The sequence below is a fragment of the Silurus meridionalis genome, chromosome 4 (genome assembly GCF_014805685.1).
Source record: "Silurus meridionalis isolate SWU-2019-XX chromosome 4, ASM1480568v1, whole genome shotgun sequence".
In the NCBI taxonomy this organism is placed as follows: Eukaryota; Metazoa; Chordata; class Actinopteri; order Siluriformes; family Siluridae; genus Silurus; species Silurus meridionalis.
In genome coordinates this window covers 31,238,906-31,265,383 of record NC_060887.1, presented here as the reverse complement: position 1 = coordinate 31,265,383, position 26,478 = coordinate 31,238,906, and the positions used below count along the sequence as shown (strand labels likewise).

General features: G+C 42.6%; 1 protein-coding gene across 10 annotated transcripts in view; it reads right to left on the bottom strand.

The window, feature by feature from the left end:
* LOC124385244 (E3 ubiquitin-protein ligase HECW1) overlaps window positions 1-26,478 on the bottom strand; it is a 100,552-nt gene that overhangs the window by 25,313 nt on the left and 48,761 nt on the right. For 9 of the 10 annotated variants that reach the window (XM_046848440.1, XM_046848439.1, XM_046848441.1 and 6 more), the window contains 6 exons: window positions 23,170-23,339; window positions 9,124-9,266; window positions 8,762-8,862; window positions 7,277-8,671; window positions 5,514-5,600; window positions 576-726 (listed from right to left, as the gene is read on the bottom strand). In XM_046848440.1, the coding sequence (XP_046704396.1) occupies window positions 576-726; window positions 5,514-5,600; window positions 7,277-8,671; window positions 8,762-8,862; window positions 9,124-9,266; window positions 23,170-23,339 (2,047 nt within the window). The remainder of the gene's footprint in view (window positions 1-575; window positions 727-5,513; window positions 5,601-7,276; window positions 8,672-8,761; window positions 8,863-9,123; window positions 9,267-23,169; window positions 23,340-26,478) is intronic. The other variant, XM_046848443.1, reaches the window with a different exon arrangement.

Genomic DNA, 26,478 nt, shown 5'->3' with positions numbered 1-26,478 from the left:
AATCATTATAGTGATACAAACACATGCAGCTAAATTTGAGCATTTGTATATTGGTAAAATACTCAGACTGTACTAGAGAGAATAGAAATAGTGTAACAGGTTGTTAATGAGCTGAGCTCATTAGACTAAACATTAAAATGAAAAAAAAAATGGTTTCATCAATTGGTTTAATCTTCTAAAGCAGGGCTCTTCATTGTCATCTACATAATGGCAGTGCGGCTGAATTCCACAGGAAAAAAAAAGGAACCACACGCCATTTCACTTGTTTAATTGACCGATTGTGGTCTTCAAATGACCTTGAGGTTTGTGTGAGATAGACTTCACACAGATGATGAAAGATTTCCATTCAGAAATTTCTGTTAATCAGGAACCTTTTATACCTTCCAGCTTGGTGGTTATTTGCATTGGAAGGTCATAAGTTCAAATCCCAGAACCACCAAGTTTCCACTTTTGGGCCCTTAACACTCAAATGCTCCCTTGTATAAATAAGATTTGTATTGTGAGTCACTCTAGATAGGGGTTTCTGCCAAATGTCATAAATGTAATGTAAACTTTCTCTCTCGCTTTTAAAATACCTCCTGTTGAGTTGCTCCATGTGCTGGATGGAGTTGGAGCGGTGCATGCTAGGACATTTTGTCCCTTGGCTGGGTCTTTGCCATGTGGTGGTGCGATTCACATGGTCAACGTAGAAGACACGACCATGACTGTCTATCCTGGCTTCCCAGTCTGAGCACACAGAAGGAGAAAGGCAGAACATAGTTGTGAAATAGCATACAGTATAAAAGCTGAGATGAGATGAATCTTATATCTAAGCATTACACTAACAATAATCTCAGTGTGGTCCAATCCAACAAACGAGCTTCTGAAGCTCAATTAGCTGAAGAAGTTAATGCTGTTATTGCTCGATGGGTCAGAACTGTTTTAGCAGGGGGCCATAAAGTTATGCCTGATCAGAGCATATTTATGTACATGCCTTCTTTATTAAATATTTTTTTGCATTTGCATCTGCTTCCTGTTTATTACATGACACATACATCAAATGCAATATCTTCTTTCTCATATACTAGGAGACTACAATATCTCTTTATTTCAACTTCACAGTCTATGAATAAAATTAAAATATTACATTTTAGCAGACAGTAATAATGATTCCTGCTCTTTGTGCTGCTTTCTAAATAGTAAATGTGCTCAGGTGTTGTTTAAGTAAAATTCAGTTAATATTTAGGCATCCAATTAATAATTGAGTTATTCAGGTGTGTCCAAGGTTTTGGTTTCATTAAACTTGAATTAATGAAATTCCATAAAGGTCATAGTGGCCATTTTTAAATAACAAGATAATAACTCCAAATAAGGACATAATATCCTGAAATAATGAGCTTCTACATTAGGAAAAAAAAAAGATGTTCAGTTAAAATAACAGCTAACTATATTAAAATAATGAGCTAACAATAAGATCAAGATAATTACATGATATTTTAAAATGAAGTGTAATTAAGTCAATAATGAAATTTTAATTCAAATAAGGATATCGAATTTAACATATTGTAATAATGTGTGGTTTCAAGGCTTCCATCACAGTTACAACTCACACACACGCCCTCAAACACATTCAGTCAAGGAGATCACACACAAAGGCAGCAGTACAATCTTTGGATAGCACCCACACACACACACACACACACACACACACACACACACACACACACACACACACACACATGCACACATTCTGACTAGGGGACAGCTGTAAATAAAACGATGAGAAAATTCAGTGGCACGCCCCAGCCCAGAGGAGAGAGTGTTCGAGCTCTGATTTATCTCCTGAGCCAGGCAAACACTCTGTCACACTGTCAGCTAGTTATGAGTGTGTTTGAACAGCACGACTCAGGAGACTGCGACTCTCGCTGTACACAAATCAGCTCTCCCAAACCCGCAATACACACAAAACATACAGGCATTACCAGAAATATGTGATCTAGGCTCATCAGTGTGTACATGTAATACAGGGGAGATAAATTTAGGAAACATCTGCAGTCATGTGCTCATAAATCAACCAGAAATAAAAAATGGCGGAATATCACACAGCCAGTGCAGTTTAATAACCAACATAACATGGCTGTTGGATTAGCTGCTGATCATAGTCTGGACCAGAAACCAGGCAATATATCTTTAATTGTTTAGTCTTTAGGCAGCTGTGGGTTGTGGGTAAGCATGTGGTGGAACTGCAAACTGTAACTATGAACAGACCACAAATATCATATTGTTCTGGGAAGTGTCTTACAAGCTTGAACTTTTTCAGCTCTTTCAGACACCTGCTGTTCGTTGCTGCTCTACTGCACTCTTTTCTTCCATATTAATCATCTCTCGCTTTGTCTCCTACCCCCTATCTATCTCCTTCCTCTCTGACTTTAATCTTAAGCGCAGGAGGAGCCGAATGTTTCAGGGCACATGGGGAGGTCTGAGCCATATGTTTGAATTTAGCCCAGCGATGCATTGCCAACAAATATTTCAAAAAAGGTGCAGAGAGCCTAGGAAAAAAAAAACATTATAGTGCTGAACACTGCAGTCACGTGTTGTGTCGAGAAAGCAGTTCAGCATATGGGCTGAAAGCTAAGGGATTACTTAGCTGGTGCAGTGAGGAGATGACAAAGCAAAGAGGAGAGGAATTACTACTCCACGTAATCGTCTAGTGCAGGATGGCAACTCTAAACCACTTCAATTTGATCTTGATCCTACAATGATTTTTAAGTGAGTTAACTAAAGAAGTCCTCTTCTATAATGGTGTTTTACTATACATAAGTAAAATTATATACTCTGATCCTATGCAAGAAATGAAACCTGAAGCATTTGGGTGATATCCATCACACCATGATCACAACAGCATATACTGAGGTGTTATATTCACTGTGTCAACAATGGCAAAATTCCATTTGTTAAATAATAATCTATACATCGAACCATTTATAGTTCAATAATATCATTAAAAATTCACAAAGCAAATTAGTTTTCATTATATCAGCTATGAGGTGGTATCAAAAAGCTGTGAGACTATTTCTGTTCACAAGAAAGTACTATATTTATCTACAAAATAACCTTCAAAATATTCCCCTGGCACAGCAATACAGTGCTCCCAGTGTTCCTGCCATATTTCTGGAATGTATCCTGGAAGTCTTCATTTGGAAGTCTTCATTCTTCGCACTGGATCTCCACAATGGTGTCAAAATGGTGACCTTTGAGCTGAATCTTCATCTTCAAGAAAAGGGTGAAGACCACAGAAGCCAAATCTGGCTAATGGTAGTTCTCTGACAATCATCATGCCCAATTTGCCAAATAGTTTTGACATTTTCGGATGTTAAGCTTGTTGAAGGTCTTCCTGATCTCTAGGCATCTTCCAGTGTTTTTCCGCCACTCAAAAGCAACTTGTTTCAGCATCGCTGTATGTCAAACGTATGTCATGTCAAACGTCTCTATGGCAGATTTGCCCAGTGTTATGCAGAATTTCACATTTTCTCTTTGTTCTAACTTGCTGTCCATAATGAACTTGCAGACGTAGTAATGCACATAATCAGAATAGCATCAGCACAAAACTTTTTGATACCAGCTCATATAAACAGTAATTTCCTAACCAGACTCTCTTTTTTAAAAATCTCATAATTAATAAGTAAAACCACAACTTGTTGTGTTACAGAGGAAAAATCTTCTAGCCATACTGCCAGTTACAAAGCATTGGACTTGGAGACCTGCTTAAACATTTCCACATGGTCAATTATATATTTTTCTTTGTTTAATAATGTGTTAAATAACATATAGTGCCTGCCATAAATATACCTCTGAGTTCTATGAGAACTATTCTTAAAAAAGTCATGACTAACTGATTAATCAGTTAATTGGTTAACTGGTTGATAAACTGCTCCCTTGTATTTGATCTTAACTGTAAATGATGTTGTTATAGAATATTATTCAAAATTTTTGACCAAACAGATTTGAGAATTCAGTGGTGCTAGTGTTAGTGTTGATTTTGTTACGTCCATTATCAAGATATTTACAGTTTAATCGGGATAGATGCCAAGGAAGCACTAGATGTACTGAATGTGGCTGCCATAATGTCCTCTTGAAGTACCCCTTGAGGAGAGTTGTTTTCGAGGCAGACTATTTTGATCATATTGGATGTGTTCCGTTTTTAAAAGGAAAATCCAAAGCTCAGCAGTGTACCCAGCAGCTTTGTTTTATTACTGTCGTCCAATCTGCTGAAACACAGACGTGAGATCTGCAGAAACAAGAGCATTTCAGAGAGGAACAGTTCACTCAGTTTAGAGCGGCAGGGATTGACTTACTTCAAATACACCACGGGCACTTCACATGGAGAGGGGCATTTTACAGAAAGAGGATGCTATTGAATATCAATAGTCCAAGGTATAAAAGGAATATGACTCATGAATTCTCCAGAGGAAGCGAAACCTGCCGTTTAATATTTCCTATGCTGATCCTGGCAGAGTGCCAATTGCACTTTGCATGGAGCCATATTGCTGAATGATACAACGTTCAAAAGTGTGATGCATTGCCCTGCAAGCTAATGCAAACTGCGTTCATTTTCTCTCTGCTTAAAAAACCCTTCTGGCAGCAGGACTGCTTGGCAGAATTTCTAATATCCATCCTAAACTATATGTTTGAAGAAAGTCTCTTTTATGGCTTGTACTTCTGGAGCCTTGAAGGTCCTTGAAAAGTCCTGTGGCATTATACTGATGTATATAGCACATCCCAGAAAAGGCCATGTCCATAATGATTCAAGTCTATAGAGGACTCTAATGCAATAAGGATTCTTATCTAATTATACACCTTACTCTTTCTGTGTATGCCATGTTTTTGCACTTCCCTGAATGAACACAATATTAAAAAAGAGATTAAAGTTTACATATAGTATTATTTATATAAAGTTTTTATAAAATTTATAACAAGATGGATTAGTATTTAAAAAAACGCATGTGACTATGGGGTTTAATGGAAAGCATGTGCTTAAATGGTCTTTAATGGAAAGGGTTTAATAGAAAAATGCTGAAAATGTCAAATTCTGGGCTGCATTCAAAATTCACAACTTTTGATTTAACTATAACATTTCTTAAAATAGTAGATTCCATGAAAAATCTAAGGTGTTTATCTGAAAAAAATGTTGATACTTTTATTGTCCTTATTCATGACATATGTATGTGCTAGCATGCTAAATCATCATCTCAGTTCGTAACTAAATTTGAAGTTCAACCTTTACAGTTCCAGTTGCCTAGCAACAGTTTCCCAAAGAATCAAACCACTTGAACGGTGTGCCGGTTGAATGTTTACCTTATCATCACCCTGAGAGCACAAATTCATAAGATCTATCTAGACAGACACACACACACATACACACACACACACACACACACACACACACACACACACACACACACACACACACACACACACATCGCTTCAGATGTAAATGAAGGAGAAAGGGTAAGGAGTGGCAAAGATTAGCTTACTTGGTGGTAATGATTCATCAACACTGGGGTAATGGTTAGAGACGGCCCGCATAGCAGGAAGCTGACTGATTGGATGGTGACTAGCCCCTACAAAGGTGATGAAAATTAAAAGTGGAGATTCACTATTCATGGACAATCATGGAAAAAATAAATAAATGGAAAAACATGATGAAAGTCCTGGCATGATGAGAAACATGATAAAAAACTTCCACGGGAACCCTGTCTTGTTCTGAGGGTACAATGATGAATACATTCTTTCTGTGTTTGTCTTAGAAATTGTAATTATTTCAGGAAGAGATTTATGATAGCCAAAACAATGCCATTGTTTAAAGAAACCTTCCCAGCAAGAATGCATGTATTCAACAGCAGCTTTATGGGAAGGATTTATCCTTAAATTTTTCAAAGCCAAACAATTCTGGTTACTGTTTTGCAAACAGGAATTATTATTTAGTATTTAAGTAATCTCAGCTGCTTAGGAATAAAAGTGGCTTTCTTGCCACTGTGATGCTGACGTAAACTGCTCAAAATAAAAAGAACTCAAAGAGAAAGAGAAAAAACAGGATTGAATTATGGGGTGAATTCAATTATATGGTGACATTTCTCCCACCTAGAGAGCATGGCCAATTTCCCCCTTGTTACCCAGTCTCTCTGTCTGTCTGTCTGTCTGTCTGTCTGTCTGTCTGTCTGTCTGTCTGTCTGTCTGTCTTATCCAGCCAACATTTGTCCTATGGCCATGCCAATACTTAGAGGAAATGCTATAAGCAACTGCTTGGTAATGCAAAAAAGATGAGAATTTTAGTGCCATTAAATGGAAATTGACTGCCATGCCTTTCTTCCTAAACAATTAATTTGGTGTTGCTGTTGTTACTTAAACAAAATCCTTCACCATCAACACTGACCCACTCTGCTGTTGCTTAGTGCATGTGCCTGATGTGAGGCCCAAACCCATGTACTTTCCATTAGTGAATGAGGTAGAGGGGAGCGTCTACATTGTGCATAGCAACTGACCACTCATAACCGAATACCCTCAAAACACCTTTGCAGATAATCCAGGAAATGGTTAGTTAGTTTCTATATTGTATTTTAATAAATATTTGGATGGTATAGATGAACATTTCCTGTAAAAAATCAGCCAACTTGGCATCACAGTACCCCACTGCATCACTGTCTCCAATATGCAACCAGAGTGTAAGTTATCACAGTACATAAATCCAACCAGACATGTTGGCAAACTTATGAGACTCAAACAGCATTTGTGAATGAGTCATAAAGAAGACAGCCAATATGCTATCTACCAACCACTGTGCTTGTGAGCAAAGCACTTAACCCCCAAATGGTCTAGGAGCATAGAAGGATGATTGAGCCTGGCTGCTAACAATTCCCTTGCCTGGGAGAAAAGATCATTATTAAAAAAATGTAGATTCCAATATATTTAGAACAAACTAGTAGGGAGAAGAGAAAACTTAAAAAATTTTGCTTTCAAGCCTTTGCTTTTATCTCCTGTTGGTTTAAGATTGGTGTTATATTGGAAAGCTAATAGAAAAATAAGCCTTAATGTCTTATTATTGCACTGGTGTGAAAACCTACAGACTGCAGACATGTCAATTGGTGAAGTAACAAAAATCTTTATGCCACAAAGGAGATAAAAGGGTAAATTTCAGCTTAGGGTCAATGATTAATATCATGGCAGTTCGTCAAATTTCTTTAATAACTGTATGAACTGTGCACATTTTTTTTATGTAAAAGGTACATCTCTTCCTCACCTGCTGACCCAACACTGGGTCCAGCTACTGGAGACTGAGATTGACCTCCCTCATTTTGCTCCTCCATCCACTGGGTGGATCCTAACTCTCTTGCCTCTGGACTCTGTCCTGAGTCTGTTACTGACTCAAATGCACTATTCTCATCCTCTTCCTCCTGCGAGGAGAATACAGTGCTCTCTGAAAGACGTGTGCTGTCCACAGATGACAGGCGTGTGTGGCTGCACAGGCGGTTTCGTCCCTCCTGACCTGAGTTGCTGTAACAAGATGTACTGTAGCAGGATGTGCTGTAACATGAGGTGCTGTAGCACGAGTTGTCACACAGTTCACACTCACTCTCCCTGTGAACACGATAGCCTCCTCCAACGCTTTCAGTTTCCCCGTCCTCACTCTCTAGACGTGAGCGAGTTCCACCCTCTAAGAGCTGGTTGAGCTCAGACAGGCGTTCGATAGAGAGGCTCGGAGTCAGAATCCTGCAACAACAAGGCCCTATACACTCTGGGACTATTGATGGAGACCGAGCCTCGCTTGATCCTTCTTCGTTCTCATCAGCCACCTCCTTTTCACTCTCTTCAGGTTTTAGGCTGACACCCTCAGAAGAATCTAGACCAACCGTCTCCTCATCATCTTGACTGCGGGAGCCATGCTGAGCAGATGGAAGGCTGTGCAGGAGGTGGTGTATACGGATATAGTGTGATCGCGGTGTTTCAGGTTCTGTGCAAGATGAAGCAATGACTGTCTCAAGTTCAGAGACAGGAAGCGAGCAGGGACGGCGCTTCATTGCCTTTCGCTTTATCATACAAGTTGTCCTTGGAGAACCTGGGTCTGCACTCTCACCCTCTCCCTCCTCTCTTAGGTCTGTCTGGTCGGAGCCTGTTGCTCCTTCCACTTCTGTGGTATCTTCAACCTCTGTACTTACCCTAATGGCTTCTTCATTTACTCCATTATCTCTTGTCCCTATTTTGTCTGCAGATTCATCTCCATGAGCTTCTACAAAATTCTCTGTAACTTCAGTATCCCCATCATGATGCATCTCTCTCAGCTCTGCAAGTGGTTCCTCAGGGTTGTTGTCCTGATGTTTAGTGAGCTGAAGTGTGCATGGCACATCCTCCAGTGGTTTGTTTTCTTCATCATCTGGTGCCTCCTCTACATTTTCAACCTCCTCTGTTTCCTCTATGCTAGACACATTATGAACAGGAGAACTAGGTTTAGTAGAAAAAGATAGAGCTAACGTATTCTCTGCCTCAACATCCAGACAGATATTCTCATTGAGCTCGTTTAGATTGTCATCTTTAGCATCCAAGTCAGCAGTTGGTGTTGGGTCGATATTTAACTCCTCCACTTCCTGTTCGTCAGGGGTCACAGCAGCATCTGCATTAACAGACACCTCCTCATCATCTGCAATCAAGATCAGGACACTAAAAGTGAGAAACCAATAAATATCAGTATTTATTCATAGTTAACAGCATTGTATATATATATATAGACCTGGATGAATAGAAGATGTTATCTCAAAGCGAAACTGCAGCTGTCCACTGACATGATCCGTTGGCAGCCTGCGGCCTAGAGCATAGCTTATCACACGGTCTCTGTTGAAAAACACACACACAGTTATTACTATTCCTGACATATTGGGCACTGGGAAAAGTAAAGTTTATAAGCATATAAGAAGAAATATGGCATTAACACAAGAATAACTGATTTAGTAAATATATGGCTTACAAAATATGAATATACATATATTAATTGACATTGATATTAAAAATGAAAACATGAAAATACACTATTGAAAAAATTACATCAAGGTAAGAACTGTATGGTGATCATGTTATTTAGTATATGACACCTACCCAATTGCATGCTTTTCCAGCAGCCGTTGAACAGGCACAGACAGCTTGCCCAAAAAACGTTTAATGATGGGTCTACTCTTGGCAAATTTGTCTTTGACCTCAATCTCCAAAACATCCGTTGGTAAAGAGACAAAGTTAAATCTCTGTGGAAATATAGCAAAGCAAAATGGTATTGCACTTTTAAAGAATATGCTATATTAAGACCATGTAATTTCCATTCTTTTCAATTTCATACATCCTCTAGTTTTATAAACTGACCATCCAGCATTTCTAAGTTGTCCTGCTTCTTCAAGGTAGCTGCATGACCAATAATTGTAATGAGAACTACTGAGTAGCTTTTACTACATATTACATCATCCAATCCAGGATGCCAACATTTTAAATCACAAAGAGCTGCTGTGGATGTTGGTCACAAGGCATTTGCCTTCATTTGACTAGCGATGTGGCTCTTGGTTTTGGTTGCAAAGAAAACCTGCACCCACATAAAGTTAAAACAGATTCCACCTTAACGTGATTTAGAACCTTTGCTGATACACTATATGGCCAAAATTATGTGGACACCTGAGAATTAAATATCTCATTTCAAAACCACTGGACATTAACATTGAACATTTTGAAGTATGTACTGTATTAAACACTGTCATGGGAAAAATAGATTTTAACTGTGGGGTTTGTCCATTCAGCACAAGAGTGTGAGAGTGTGTGAGAGTGTGCAAGGATTGCTGGATGTTGCATAAAGTGCAGCCACCATTCCAATTCATTCTGACAGTTTTAGTAGGGTTGAAGTCAGAGCTCTTTTCAAAGGAATAAAGTTTTTCCAATCTGGCCTTGTAAGGTTGAGAAGAACCACATGTGGGTATAATGGTCCATTACACATGTAAATATTTAGTGTAATAAGTGGCTTCAACTAAACACAGCATTTTAGTACAGTATGTGGATGCTACAGTGAAGACATTTTGATCACCAGTTGAGTTTTTCATGGTATCTTGTTCCTGCACAGTTCTGCAGTTTAATAAAATAAAAATACATGCATATATTGTTCAAAAGTAACCCAATAAAGACATCTATAATAGTAAAATATTTTAATTACATGTCAAAACTGATTTCCAGCAAATGTAACAGCAGCAAAGGCTTCCTAAACAATATGAAAGAATGGTAATCACTGAACCACAGTTTATCGACATCCAGGAAACAGAAGGTGCAAGCTATTTGGTGGTACCTCGAATAGTGAAGACTAAAGCAACGGCCAGAGATTTTTTTTTAACAAAGCCCTAGAGTTATGGAAAAGCCTTAGAATTAGTATTTGGGACTAAGACCCACAGTCTCAATGTTTAAGTTTATGTTAAAAACATATTTGTTTACTTCGCCAGGCTTGCTGGAGTCCCTACTGTATATGCACTCGGATCATATTACATGGGGCCCTAAACTATAATGTAGCAATAGGCATACCTAATAAGACATGTTTCTCCCTTCCATGTTTCTCTCCATGTTTTCGTTGCCACTGTTTTGGAACTTGAAGGGGCACCACATATAGGAAGGAAAGAAAGAAATGCTGGGCCATAAATGTCTGGCCTGCCTTTCACATGCATTATAATGCATGTAATTGACTGGTAAGTGTTTAAAGAAGTGCTATGGTTGAATGGAAGAGAAACCCATAGAGACTCTTCAGTGAATGTTTGCCTTCATATGGCTCAACTTCATTACCTAAATTTAGAGGTAGTGGGCTTGATATTAACTGTGACATTTACTCTTAAGTACTCCTATCATCCTGCACAGCTGAAGGACAGCAGAACCCAGAACTAGTGTGTCCCAGGAGCTACTGTTAGAACTTAAGATGCTGAGCCAAGCAGCAGTGCCTGTATGCTGAATAAGCCTCTTTAAAAAGCTTTGCCTTAGCCAAGTCTGAGGGATAAACTTGAACTCAATCCAAATTCCAAGGGCATCAGAAGAATTCAGTTTTAGGACACATTGTGCCACATTGCTCTTAAGAGTAGTCTGAACATTGTATTTAATTCAATTGCAGTTTAAGCGATATCATTTGATGCAATTCTGAGAAAAAGCCACATCCTCCCATGAAAAAAAGGAGTCATCTCAGAGCAGTGCACTACAAGAATTCAGCTGACTAACAGGCAATTTACTCCTTGGACCTTTCTATTATATTTCTACTGCAGTCAGCATGAGAAACTCATTACTAAAAGCAGTGTCTTTAGAGTAAAGCACATTATATCTAGTGCTTTACTTTGTTCTCCCAATTTCTGCATTCAGCTGGGGTGAAAATATAATGTGCATCTAAAGGATATAATCACACTGCAGTCGCCTTTCAGACCCCTGCAGCTTTTTCAATTTCATTTTTAGCAGTTTTTTTTCCCCGCTGTGCTTTAGCCTAGCAAAAGCGGAAAAATACACTGTCTTCCCTAATTAAGAATATTAATTTCTCCGAAGTACTCATACTGTAACTCTGGTTTTCTGTATTAAAAAAACGAACACTGAAATTTAAATAATTCAATTTTATTAAATATATAAAAAAGAATGAGTCCTGATGTTAAGAGGATAAAAATAAATTAAGTGTGGGCTACACAGGGATTGTTAACGTTTCGCAAATTCCTCACCAGGGCACAACAGTGAGACATTATTTCAGGCTGGCCTCAGGCTGCCACAATAAATTCCTAATCAATGCTTAAAAAACTGTAGGTCATCCAGATAGTGTTGCCATTCATTATAGATCCTAACCATTTTTAGCAGAAGGGGAATGTAATGATCTCTCCTGAAACGCTGCATTCTTTCACCCTGGAGCCATGTGGAAAACTGCAGTAATGATGCTCTCTAAAAAACAACAGTGAAAGAAAGACAAGTTGATAGCAGCTGATATTCCTCTAACAATTAACCAGAATGTAACTGCTGTAATGTGTTGGAAAGCCGTGCAGGCCCATTCATTAGGTTGTATAGGCCAATGCCTAAGGCCATGGTGTGGTGGATGGGTTCCCCTGTGTGCTGATTTTAGTTGCCATGTTGCCCATATTTCAGAGCATGAACTAATTGATCTAATGTCAACCAATTAAGCTCATTAGTGAATGATCAAACGATTGATTAATAATGCAGTAAAGCATTTTTTTTATAAAATGGCAACAAATATCATATTAATTAAAGCTGCAAGCAACACTTTTGAGGGGCCAAGCACCCAAACTCAGTGAGGCCCTCATTCACATTCTACAGCTGTTCCCCAATTAGTCAGATGAAAACAAAACTATATCAGATTTGAGTGATTCATTTCATTTAAGTTTTATTCCTGATTTGTATGTTTTGAACACTGACAGTGGTAGCAGTTTACTCTTAATAATGTTGGTGATTAGGCAAAATTTGTAGAATAAGTAAAAAAAAAAAAGAAGAACAGCCTTTATTTGTCACATATACATTATAGCACAGTAAAATTTATTTCTTCAAAATTAATCCCAACTTGTTTGTAAGCTGGGGTCAGAGCGCAGGGGCAGCCATGGTACAGGGCGAGGAGCACAGAGGGTTAAGGGCCTTGTTCAAGGGACCAATAGTGACAGTTTGGTGATACTAGATCTTGAAACCCTGACCTTCTGATCAGTAAAAGAGCCTTAAACACTGAGCTACCACTTTCCCTGTATCATAAAGGTATTTTTAATTCATAAAGGTATTTCAATTATTCTATATTTGAAATATATTTTATTTTTTATATTAATTCATATAATTTAGAATTGAGAATTTAACAGTGGTATAAAGACACTAATTAAAATCAGACCAATTAAAAAGTTAAAAATAGAAACTAGTAATATAACTGTGCCCGCTAGTGTTGGATAATGTGCAAGGAGCACATTAGGGTGCATAAAGGGAAATGTAATGGATATAATGAACCGGCATGTTTTTGTGAAAACTGTACTGTCAGGTGTCAGGAATCCACCTGCCATGCCTCCTTCAGAGGCTGCCTTTGCCGCTGCGCGCTCCCAAGCGTGCAGCGCAAATCACACACAGCTGAAGCGCATTATGAACTCTCTCCCTGCCTCCATATAAACCACTCACTCACCCACACTCGGGGTCCGTTATTGTAGGTTCATGTGTGTGTTCGCGCTTCCGCTGCTTCCGCTGCCGCCGCTGCCGCCGCTGCATACTCTCTCCTCCCGGACTCCGCGTCCTTTCCACTGCCGCGTTTGGCTTTCCCAGCGCACTCGGACTAGAGACGCTTCCCGTCGCTTCACCCGTGCGCGCTTCCTTCTTCACGCACCGTGGTTGTATTCTTTTGAACTGCCGTTTGCCGGATTATCCCGAGTCTGCACGGGTATTTTGTGTTGGCTCTGCCTTTGCTGAATAAAGTTTATGTTTGCCGTTACTCCGGCTTCCGCCTCCGCACTCGCATAACAGAATAACGGACCCCTGAAAAGGAATATACAAAAAAAAAAAAAAAAAAAAGAAAAGGACAAGACATGATCGGATTAACGCCATGGTCCCGGCGCGAGCCGTGCCTCGAGGTCGGGTTCGCTCAGCCACGATCAGCGGCAGCCAAGCTCCGCCCGGAAAACCCGGAAGCTCGCAGCCGCTTCTCGGCACGCCGGCAGCGCCACGCCCCTAATGACGTCATAGGACTCGGCTCGCTTCTCCGGCAACAGGGCTGAGTGGAGCGTGTTTTACGGAGCGTGGAAGGTTACATGGAGGCGATCCGTCCAGCTTCCCACGGAGAGTGCTAAGATCGCGTTCCACATCTCTCTACTGACTGGGAAGCACTCTCTTGCCAGTGAGTTGTGGGATGCGACTGGAGGAGAGTTCCGCTCCTGCGCCCAGTTCCTGCAGCTGCTCACCAAGGAACTTGGGATGACCACGGCTGATCTTCATCTCCTCACCCCTGGCCCCGAGAACGCTGTTCCGCCAGAGCTTCCAGGAGGTCTCCGCCCTGCTTCAGGCCCTCCAGGGGAGGTCCGCTCCGCCTCAGGTTCTCCAGGGGATCACCGCCGTACTCCAGGCCATCCAGGACGGCTCTGTCCCGCTACAGGACCTCCGGGAACTCTCCCTTCTGCTCCAGAATCTCCGGGACGACTCCGTTCCGCTCCAGGGTCCTGTGGAGAGCTCCGTTCCGCACCGGTGTCTACAGAGTGCCCTCTTCGTTCGAACGGCCCTGAGAGCTCCTCCCCGTTCCCGTGTCCCGAGGAGAGCTCCGTTCGGCCCCAGGACCTCCGTGAGGGCTCGGCTCCAGCCCCGGACCTCCGTGAGAGCTCCTCTCTGTCCCTGAGCGACCCAGCGAGCCCCTCTCTGTCCCTGAGCGAACCCGTGAGCTCCTCTCTGTCCCTGAGCGAACCCGTGAGCTCCTCTCTGCCCCTGAGCGAACCCGTGAGCTCCTCTCTGTCCCTGAGCGAACCCGTGAGCTCCTCTCTGTCCCTGAGCGAACCGTGAGCTCCTCTCTGTCCATGAGCGAACCGGAGAGCTCGGTTCCGCTGCAGAGAGTCCCCGAGAGCTCGGTTCCGCTGCAGAGAGTCCCCGAGAGCTCGGTTCCGCTGCAGAGAGTCCCCGAGAGCTCAGCTCCGCTGCAGAGAGTCCCGAGCTCGGCTCCGCTGCAGAGAGTCCCCGAGAGCTCGGCTCCGCTGCAGAGAGTCCCCGAGAGCTCAGCTTTGTCCCAGGGCCTCCTGGCGAGCTCCTCTCCGCTCCTAGGCTTCCAGGCAGCTCCCTTCCCGCGCCTAGGCTTCCAGGAGAGCTCCTCTGTGCTCCAGGTCCCTGACGAGAACTCGGCTCCGCTCCCGGTTCCTGACGTGAGCTCCTCTGTGCTCCCAAGTCCCAAGGAGAGCTCGGTTCCAAGCCCATGCACCGCTTCAACCAAAGGGGTCCCGGAGCACACAACTCGTCTCAGAGACTGCGAAAGGGACGTCGACCCGTCGCCCCCGGGCGTCACCAAAGGCTACGGCTCGCCCCCCCGTCTCCCAGAAGGCGATGCCATATCTCAGAGCTCCGCTTCCACCAAGAGATCCCCAGAGCTCTCACCTCAGTCCCTGGACTGCGAAGGAAGTCGTCCCGTTGCCCCGGGCTCCACCGGCGACGGTTCGCCCCACAGTCTCCCTGAGGGCGATGCCATCTCTCGTGCCCCAGAGCTCTCCACTCCGCTCCAAGACTGCGAAAGGGAAGTCGTCCCGTTGCCCCCGGGCTCCACCGGCGACGGTTCGCCCCACAGTCTCCTGAGGCGATGCCACCTCTCGTTCTCCAGAGCTCTCCACTCCGCTCCAAGACTGCGAAAGGACGTCGAACCGCTGCCCCTGGCTTCATCCGCAGGCAACGGCTCGCCCCACAGTCTTCCAAGAAGCGACGGCTCGCCCCACGATCACTCTGTAGGCGATGCTCGTCACAGACCTTCTCTCTTCCCAAGGGGTCCCCAGCGCACTCACCTCAGTTCCTGGACTATGAAGGGGATGTCGAACCACTGCCCCTGGCTGAATCTGCAGGCGACGGCTCGCCCACAGTCTCCAAAGGTGACGGCTCGCCCACGAGCACTCTGAGGACCAAGTCACGTCACAGAGCTCCTCCCACGGCGACGCCTCGCTCCCGAGCTCCTTCCTCGGTGACGGCTCGCCTCAGGACCCCTCTCACGGTGACATCCTGTCTCCAAGCTCCCTGGACAAGGACAGGTCACTCCTGTGTTCCCTGGAGGGTGAACTCACAACGATGAACCCTGCTGAAGTCATCAGTCAGCCTCTGTGTTCAGTCAGGGCATCGCTCCATCTCCGGTCTCCACCCGAGGTCTTCCAGCCGGTAAGCCTCGCCGAAAGCTCTGCCCTGCTTCCGGTAGTCACAGAGGTTGTCTCTCCATTCCAGGTCCACGTGGGTGATGAGGTCCCGTTGCTGTCCTTCCCGGTAACGCCGGTCCGCTCCAGGTTGCTGCCAGGGACGCCATGCCGTGTCAGGTCTCCAGGGCTACCGCCTCAGCTCCAGACCACCACAGGGAAGTCGCTCAGCTGCCGGTTTCGCTGAGGGCGTGGCTCCACCTCCGGTCTCCGCTGTTGGTATCTCTCCGCCTCCAGTCTCCACCGAGGTGTCAGCCTGCTCCAGAGCTCCGTGGATGGGGTCTCTCCGCCTCCTGTCTCCGCCAGGGTCGTCGTTACGCTCCGGGTCTCCGCAGGGGTCGTCTCTCCGCCTCCTGTCTCCGCTGAGGCGTCGCTCTGCTCCAGGTCCCCACCGTGGCGTCACCCCTTCCGGGTCTCCGCTGTGGCCGTCTCACAGCTCCAGGTCTCCGCCGAGGACCTACAGCCGCCTCCTGTCTCCGCTGAGGCGTCGCTCCGCTCCAGGTCGCCAGGGAATCGTCTCTCCGACTCCTGTCCTCGCTGAGGGCGCCGCCCGCCCAGGTCTCCAGGGGTCATCTCTCCGCCTCCTGTCTCCGCCCAGGACGCTGCCCGCCCGGGTCTCCAGGGGTCATCTCCGCCTCCTGTCTCCGCCCAGGACGCTGCCCGCCCGGGTCTCCACAGGGGTCGCTCTCCACCTCCTGTCTCCGCCAAGACGCTGCCCGCCCGGGTCTCCACAGGTCGTCTCTCCGCCTCCTGTCTCCGCCAGGGTCGCCGTTACGCCCGGGTCTCCAGGGGTTCGCCGCGCCGCCTGCAGCCTTTGCTGAGGGTGTCGCTCTGCTCCAGGTCTCCGTGGTGGATGTCTCTCCACCTCTGGCTTGCGCCATGGACTTCACCCGTTCCTGGCCTCCGCATGGGGCTGTGTTCCGTCCCGGCTCTACGCAGGTGTGGTCGCCGCCTGGGGCCCTTCCTTGCTGTTCCTGGCTCCGTGACGGCCCGGCCGGGTCCCCTTGACCCTGGAGGACTGGAGGCCCTCCTCCGAGTGCCCGGGCCCACCGGGCTGGTGGCGGCTTGGGGCGTCGGTGCCGCCTTTGGGGGGTGGTGTCAGGAATCCACCTGCCACGCCTCCTTCAGAGGCTGCCTTTGCCGCTGCGCGCTCCCAAGCGTGCAGCGCAAATCACACACAGCTGAAGCGCATTATGAACTCTCTCCCTGCCTCCATATAAACCACTCACTCACCCACACTCGGGGTCTGTTATTGTAGGTTCATGTGTGTGTTCGCTTCCGCTGCTTCCGCTGCCGCCGCTGCATACTCTCTCCTCCCGGACTCCGCGTCCTTTCCACTGCCGCTTGGCTTTCCCAGCGCACCTCGGACTAGAGACGCTTCCCCGTCGCTTCACCCCGTGCCGCGCTTCCTTCTTCACGCACCGTGGTTGTATTCTTTTGAACTGCCGTTTGCCGGATTATCCCGAGTCTGCACGGGTATTTTGTGTTGGCTCTGCCTTTGCTGAATAAAGTTTATGTTTGCCGTTACTCCGGCTTCCGCCTCCGTACCTCGCATAACACAGGCTACTAACAACTGACCTGGTTTAGGAGAGTTTTAAAAGGTTTTTAGCAACTTGTCAACTTTTTTATCCTTGTCTACAATCTGTATGTTCTCTACTTCAAAAAAGAAGATTAGAAAATTCAATTCTTAACATTTTTTATAATTTTTCTCTTATTTTAATAAATATATTGTGACACATTGTTGGTGAGTTCTACATGCACTATGTGGCCAAAAGTATGTGAGCACATAAATTATAAAACTCAAAAACCATGGTCATAAATATTGAGTTCATTGCATAACAACCTCCACTCTCCTAAAAAAGCTTTTTACTAGATTAGATGGACAAGAAAGTCTGGATGGACAAGAATTTCTTCCACTACAATCGTTGCACAGTGTATCTTTATAGATCTCATTTTGTGCACAGGGACATTCTCATGCTGTAAAAGGTTTGCTTAATGCTAAACATGTAAACATGTAAAGACATTCCAAACTATTCTGCACTTCTATCATTATGGCAACATTTTAAGAACAACACATAGTTGTGAAGATCCTGTGTCCACAAATTTTTTTCTATAGTGTATGACACAACCTTAACCTTGAAATAAATAAAACATTGAACGCTCTACACAAAAACTAGAAATGTCATAAATGGTCAAGAGAGCATAATCATTGCCACTCACAATTAAACAACCAAAAACAAATAGGAGTTTTCTGATGTTTCCAGGAACACTAATCACTGTTAGCTCTCACTTCATCTAGAGAGGATGTAAAGAAACTGGGTTGGACCATTAAGAGGGGAAAGGTAAGTGGATTTGGAGCTAAGAATCAAACTCTTTATTCTGATAATTATATACTTAGATCCAATTACCCTTTACCAGAAGATTAAATAGTATATGTGGAACACTCCAGAATGTGGCTATAGCTTTTTGGGTCTCCTTTCTCAGACCTAGCAGTACAGCACTCTCCTACATTGTATAAAGTTACCTGTAAAAGTAAAAGAAAATTTCTAGAGGGATTTGAGTGGTGATTTCACTTCCCATTTAATAATGTTGGCAATAAACACTGAGTTTCATAGTATGTCTTGATTTTATGTGAAAAGATACATACAGAAAAGACTGAAGTCCAAAGACCAAAATTATTTCCATATCAAAGAGCCCAATTAGATCAAGATCTACAGTATCTCAAAATAGTGAGTACACCCCTCACATTTCAGCAACCATTTAAGTCCACTCCCCTATAATGACATTATGAGGCTGCTAAATATTAGACACATGGTGCTTCTCCACCTTCTGCTTGAGGATGCCCCACAGGTGCTCAATAGGGTTCAGGTCTGGAGACATACTTGGCCACTCCATCATCTTTACCTTCAGCTTGCTCAGCAAGACAGCTGTCTTCTTGGTGGTGTGTTTGGGGTTGTTATTATGTTGGAAAACTGCAGTTATTAAAGGGAGCGCATCATGTCCTGCTTCAGAATGTCACATGCATGTTGCATGTTGGAATCCATGTTTCCTTCAATGTACCGCAACTCCCCAGTACCAGCAGCACTCATGCAGCCCCAGACCATGATGCTACCCCCACCATGCTTGACTGTAGGCAAGACACAATTGTCTTGGTACTTAACGCCTCAACAGGGCGTTGCCTCACATGCTGGACACCATCTGAGCCAATCAAGTTTATCTTAGTCTGATTAGACCACAGGGCATGGTTTCAGTAATTCATGCTTTTAGAGCATTTTGTGGGGTTTCTTGTGAGTCAACTTCAGAAGAGGCTTTTTTTCTGGGAAGATGCCCAGAAAAGCAACTTGATGCAGTGTAAGGCATATGGTTTGGGCTTCTGCAACCTCTAAAGCAATGCTAGCAGCACTTATGCGTCTGTTTTTGAAGCAGCTTCTGCACCTGATGCACAGCACGCAACATGGTGAATGGAAAAAACACTGTGCACATGTTTGATAAATACTACCAATATAATAACTCCATGAGAAGAGGTCTATCTCCACTGTATTTATCATCTGTCTCTCAGCAAACTGAAAGCTGTAATGCAAAATGTTAAATATTTTTTATTATTTATTATTATTTGTTATTTTAGGAGCATGAAAGTGCAGCAGGTAGTACTTTTGCCTAATGTTGAAGGGTGGAGCATGAAATATAAGTATAAGTGCAAAAAGAAATGGTACAAATTTTTTCCTTTGTGATGCTGCGTAGTTGTGTAAATTGTTTGTATGCAATGGATATATAACATTTTCCATCTTTCTTTACTTTTTCTTAGTTTTGGGTTAGGAATGAAGTTATTGGAGTACGATATTTTTGTAATTTCTTTAAATTTTTGTTTGAGAAGGTACTTTTTTTGGGAAGTTAGTGGCAGCTTTTGACTATTGTTTTTCTTATTTTAAGCCTGAAGAAGTTATTACCTGTTTGTTAATGATAATTATTGGTGATGTGGCAGCAAAAAGACTTTTGAAAAAAAAAAAAAAGTTCTTGGTTTTGGATAAGGTAAAATATTTCTCTAGTGTTTTCTTCATCATGCCACCCCTCTCCTTTTTTATTTTTTATTTTTTATGACCAAGCACCCCTTGTTTTTTTTCCACCATGCCTGCCTTTTTTTAAGCCACACTACCAATTCTTTCACCTTGACCATCTGATTCTCTTTCACCACATTATGCCGTTTCTTTCGCACCTTGTTCCCCGAACCCCCCCCCCCGTTCCTTTTTCACCACAAACCCCCCACCCATTCCTTTTTCACCACCGCCACCCCCACCTCACCCATCATTTCCATTTTTACCATGTTACCACCATTCCTTTTTACCCCAGTAAAAGTAGGACTTAAGTGCTGAATCCATGGTGTAACTGTTAAAGATTTAAGGATGTAAATAGTCTTTTTGAAAAATGGATGTTGGTAAAAAGCTTGCTGCAGAGAACTTTACCTAACTGTGTTCTGTATTCAATGAATTATTCAAAATGTTTGAAAAGCTGATTGATGAAATAGTGAAGCAAAAAGGTTTTGGTGTAAGAACTGCCCAACCCTCCACTAATTACCCCTGCTTTATTTTATTTTATACAATTTATTTCTTATACAATATTTAATAACCTTTGATTTTTAGGGTAATGAAATTTGGTGGTATTGTCCCTGAACATGCAGGATTGCAGAATAAAATATAAAATCTTTATTCAACCTGGAGGGCATTACCTGCCAGTAGCAGAAATTGCACTCTTACAGGAAAAACCTTTTCATGTGTTTGTGTAAAAATTTTCTTAAAGCTACAGTGTTACTTTTGGGTAATAGAGATTAAGCTTAGGATGAGTTTTAGTTATAAGCATTGCATTAATTAAATAAAAATAAATTTAACTTCCTCACAAGGAAAGTATGACAAACTTTATATAGGGTCAGTTAGATCACCTATGTGCTTCCTGCTTTTGATCTGGCAGACAAGAAAGTAAGCAGATGCAGCAATATGTAGGAGTGTAAGCTCCATCCAATCAATTGCTGGTGAGGGAGAGGAAATACGATTTACGGTCTCGCCATAGAGGAGATCCGTTTAACAGTGTCACAGTCATGCTTTACGGCAATCTCCATGTTTGAGCATATAGCTTCCCCTCCCCCACACTTTCCTCACACCCAGAGATACTGAGAAATAAACAATCGAAAAGATAAGACAGGAAAAGGTCACAAACAAAATAAAAGAATTTAACTGCCCTACATGTGTACACGCTTTCATATAAAAAAAAAAGTCATCTTTCTATAAAGATTTTGGGCAGCAGCAGCGATCACCCTAGGGTAGTAATGGCCAGCGGCTAGTAATGGGTAGTAATGGCCATCGGCTAAATGCGGGTTACTGATCAGAAGGTTGGGGTTTAATCCCTTCATTAATCATTACGTTGCTGCTATTTGGCTCTTGAGCAACAATCTGAACAAAGAAGCAGCGAAAAGGTTCACTTAGAACAATGGACCAGTTCTCTTCCCTTACTTTTGCAGCTACAGGTTTATTGTAATTTTTTATCAGGGATCCAAGCATCAAAGCTGCTTCTTCTGCCTCCTCTTCCTCCTCTGGCATCCCATAAAGCCATCTGCTTAGAAAACACTGTATACTGATTAGGGAGGGTCTAAATTGCTGCAGATGCTCCAGTACCACCATCAGGGGCTCATTTATTTTCTTCAATCTTTACCAATATGGCTCTTGACTCCCAGTTTCATGTAGACTTTTTTGTTTTGTTTTTTTAGATATGTATATGTATATGTATAATACAGAGTTAGCCAGTTTGCTCCTCACTATACTGAAACACCTAAGAGATTAGAAATCATGAATGAAGCTACCGCTCTTCTCACTTATCCTACATTATTCTTATGAAATCACTGAGATCTTATCTAATTCACTGCTCAACTTAGTTTTATCAGAAAGCTATAAATAGATATTTTCTAGCCCTCACATATATAACATCCTTACAGTTAGCAATGAACAATGTGAAACAATGCACTGTATCGGCATTAACTAGAAAAGTATTGTGGAAAAATCCCCAGTGGTTATGCATATCATGTTAGGCTCAAGTCACCAGGGTTCCCAAGGCTCATAATGGCTCCATTATCTGTGAGAGAAGCATCAGTCTCGAGATCACATACCACGCTGTGGGGGATTTCTGCATGATCAGCCATGCGCTGACTCTGAGATGAAGCCATATTTCACACTCGTGATGTGCTGATGGCTGCCTAATGCTATAAGTTGTATATTTCATGGATGGTTAAGACTCTCTGGCTGCTGGAAATCTATTTTGGGAGTTAACTCTCTAAGCTTCTGGCACATTGTTCAGTAATTTTATTTTAAGGGAGCTTCCCAAGTATAGTTATATGAATTACTCAGTAGCTAGTGTAAAACTAATGTCTCTTTCATATTTCTGTACAGATTTGTCTCCTCCCTAATACCCCACTTACTGTGTAGTAGCATATGATTACCTCAATTTCCTTTTTTTCTGGTGTACAGTATATTCTTAAATGTTTACCTCTACCTATCTATATTTGGTTAACATGATCAAACATTGCATGTTATGAAGGCATCTACCTTACATTTGCAAGTGAGCAGAGCAGATAACCCCCCAGAACTGGGACAGTTTAAAAGCTACCACTGTAATGTCTTGTATACGTACAGTATGTTTTGGCAAAATTGATTTGGTAATAAATAAAAAAAACACATGGCATACTTCATTATAGCTAACCTAGCTACACTTGTACTTAAACTGTTATTTCATTTAATGCTTGTATAGTACATGTTTTACATGTAACCTTTTGGGGCTGATGTAAAAATAAGATAATTTTTTGTAGATTTAAAAAAAGAAAATAGTAGATTTGAGATGTTAAATGATGCCATGTGGGAATTTATGTTCATGGGAAGGTTAGATCAGCCAATAGCAGCTTTGGGGGTGGGTGGGGTGGAAGCTAATAATCACGCTTTAACAGTTTTAAAAGCTGAAAGCAACGTACAATTAAAGACAACAAAGCAGAAAAGGAAAAACTGTGATATCAAGACTCAGTGTGCTACAAAACAAGTATGCTAACATATTACAGGCACATCAAACACTATTTGAAAATCCAAATATCTCGACAAATTGTTTCATCTGTCTGAGCTGTTTCACCAGACACCTAAACTGCTATACATGTGTATAAACTGTATTTTAGTATGTTGTGTGTGTATAATGTGCACATGGATTGTTGTAATGGAGAAGGGAAATAAGGACTGACCTCTCTCTTCCAGTCAGGGTTGATGGTATTGCAGATGATGCCAGATCTCTTTTCCTGACCATGGTGAGGGAGAGCAGGAAAGATGCTATGCTTTCCAGGGTGGATCGCAATCTTTAAATATGGATCAGGATTAAAGAACATTCCTTTCTTCAGACCCAATGCTTGGATGTCTGGCATTAATCAGAGAACAGAAGAGAGTAAGTAAGTGTTTGTGGGTGTGTGTGATCTCTGTCCACAAAATGAAACCTCTGTATATACTCTAGATTTAATGGGGAAACTTTATTGCTACAGTGTGCATGTGACCAGTATTTCAGAAGTATCTAAGATCATACTAATTCTTAACTGTTTTAACTTAATAGATCATGTTACTGACCAATATATATCAATATCAGAATCAGAATCAGAATCAGAATCAGGTTTATTGGCCAAGTGTGTTGACACACACAAGGAATTTGGTTCCAGCTGTTTGTTACTCTCAAAAGTACAGACATAAATAAAAACCTATACATGACAAAACAGACACAACAAGACAAAAACAGACTATACAAGACAATACAGACAATATGAGACAGTATAGACAGTGTGGGTAATAAATAGGGATACAGACCAGTAATGTACATAAAGTGTGGGAGTGCATGGTGGTGCAAATGACAGGATTGTCAATATATATAATATATTGCTTTATAATTTAAATTAGGTTTATATTTACACTGGAATCATTAATCACTGACATTTGTCAGATCAGCCTCTGAATGTCCATGTACAATATCCTTAGTTATTCCCAGAAATGAGAAGTGATGAAGTACAAATACTTTGTGACTGTAATAAAGTAGATTTTTCTGGTTTCAGTACTTTGTCACTATTTATTTTTCAGACAATTTAACAAAATATCTCCAACACAAATATCTGTACTTTCGACTTCTTATATTGTAAAAACAGGCTTGTTACTTGAGTTTTAATCTATTGGTAAAATGATTAATATTCTTTCCTTGTCACTGCATGCCGTTTTCAGCCCATCAACCTATTTCTTGTTATTGCGTGGCTTTTTCAAACTTTTTACACTCCTACCATCAGGAAAACGGTTCCGAAGCATTCGGGCTGCCACAACAAGACTATGCAACAGTTTCTTTCCACAAGCCATCAGGCTTCTTAATGCACAGAAATGAAACGGAACTCACACACACACACACACACACACACACACACACACACACACACACACACACGCACTCAAATGTGTGTAACGAACTGTAAAATTTTTCCTGGACTTAACACTTAACACACTCATCACTCATCTCAATCCATTCCACCACCATTCATTTATTTATTTATTATTCTCAACTGTATCATACTCTCAACTGCTGTTTTTGCACATTTATCATTATCATTGTATTATACTGTTTACATGCTGTTTTTTGCACCTTCGACTGCTGCTGTATTATTTTGCACTACATTGTACTGTTTATACTCACTTCTGGGATAGTTTTTTTTTTTTTATTTTGTATAGTTTTTTACAGTTTTCTTGTACAGTACTGTATAATCAAGTATACAGTAGGTTTACTGGTCGGCACTATATAGGGTTTTATGTCTTGTCTTGTGTCGTCTGTCTGCACTGTCTGTCTGCACTGTTTGCACCAGGTTGCACTCGATGCACTTTATGTAGCTTGTGTTGTAGCTCTATGTTGTTTTGTTTGTTGTTGTTTAGTGTAGCACCAGGGTTCTGGAGAAACGTTGTCTCGATTTTACTGTGTACTGTGTACCACTGTGTATAGTAGAAATGACAATAAAAGCCTCTTGACTTGACTTGACTTGACTAGTGTATTATTTCCTGCCACCATAGACGTAGACTAGCACAACATGAAGTATAGAAGGCAACAAGAATTTCAATTCAATTAATTTTTTTTATATTGTAGTGCTTATAAAAATGAACATTGTCTCGAAGCAGCTTTACACAGATAATGTGGTGATAAAAATGAATAAGAAGTGTAAGTTTGTCCCTGATGAGCAAGCCGGTGGCAACTATGGCAAGGAAAAACTCTCCAAGATGGCATAAGAAAGAAAACTTGAGAGGAACCAGACTCAAGAGGGAACCCATCCTCATCTGGTTTGCACCGAATGTCCATTTATTTCAGATAAACAATGTCCTTCCTCTGAGTGCCATAGCAAATGAACAGCTGTTTCAACTTCCTCCACAGTTCCATTCTGTGGATGTTTATGTCCAGTGCAAACAGTCAGTTAAGCTTCTCCTGGTCTGGGGCCTGAAAAGGGGGAGGAAAGAAAGCCTGGAGCCTTACCGGTCATGGATTGACCAAGGGTACCTTGGGAACATACCCAGATTTCGGGTAGAGAGAGGCCCTGGCCATGCCTGGCATAAATTCCAGGAAAGAAAGGGCCAAAAAGAGGGCCTGAAGATCCTCTACTCTCTTTAGAGAGGAGATGGCCAGGAGGAACACAGTCTTGACTGAAAGGAACCTCAGAGGCACCTCGGACAATGGCTCAAAAGGAGGCTCTGACAGGGCCTCAAAGACAATGGCTAAATCCCACACAGGCTCTCTAGATCGTACCGGAGGCCTCAGTCTCTTTGTATCACTGAGGAAACGTGTTACCAATGGGTTCTTACCCAGTGATCGCCCCACAAGGAAAGTATGACAGGCTGCAAAAGAGGATACATAAACCTTAAGAGAGAAAGGAGCCAACCCTTTGGTGAACTGTTCTTAAAGGAATTAGAGCACTGGACCGATTGACCAGTTAACTGGATCTAAGTGACTCCGTCCCAGTGAACTAGCTCCAGAACTCCTGGGAGCAGCCGACAGGAGGAAAGGTGTAAAGGTGCAGCCTCGACCATGCCTGTACCATAGCATCAAGAGGGTCCAGGGGTGTGAGGGAAAACCAGAGGGGACAGTGTGACGTTAACTGAGTCGTGAACAGGTCCACTTGAACTCTCTTAATTTCTTCCAGATTTGCTCCACCACATCTGGGCGGAGTCGCCATTACCCAGGCCTTGGCCTTTGCCTTTAGAGGGCATTTGCTCCCTCGTTTAAGTGGCCTGGGATATACGCTGCTCTCAAGGAGAACAGGAGGATCTGACGTGCCAGCTTGTAAAGGAGGCAAGATCGCAGACACCCCTGGTGGTTGATGTAGGAAACCACCACAGTGTTGTCCGAACGGACCAGCACATGTTGGCCTAAAAGGTCTGGAAGGAAATGCTTCAGAGTTTGAAGCATGGCCAGCATCTATTGGCAATTGATATGCCACATACAATAGGGCCTTTCCCAGAGACTTTGGGCAGAGTGGCCACTCATGACTGCC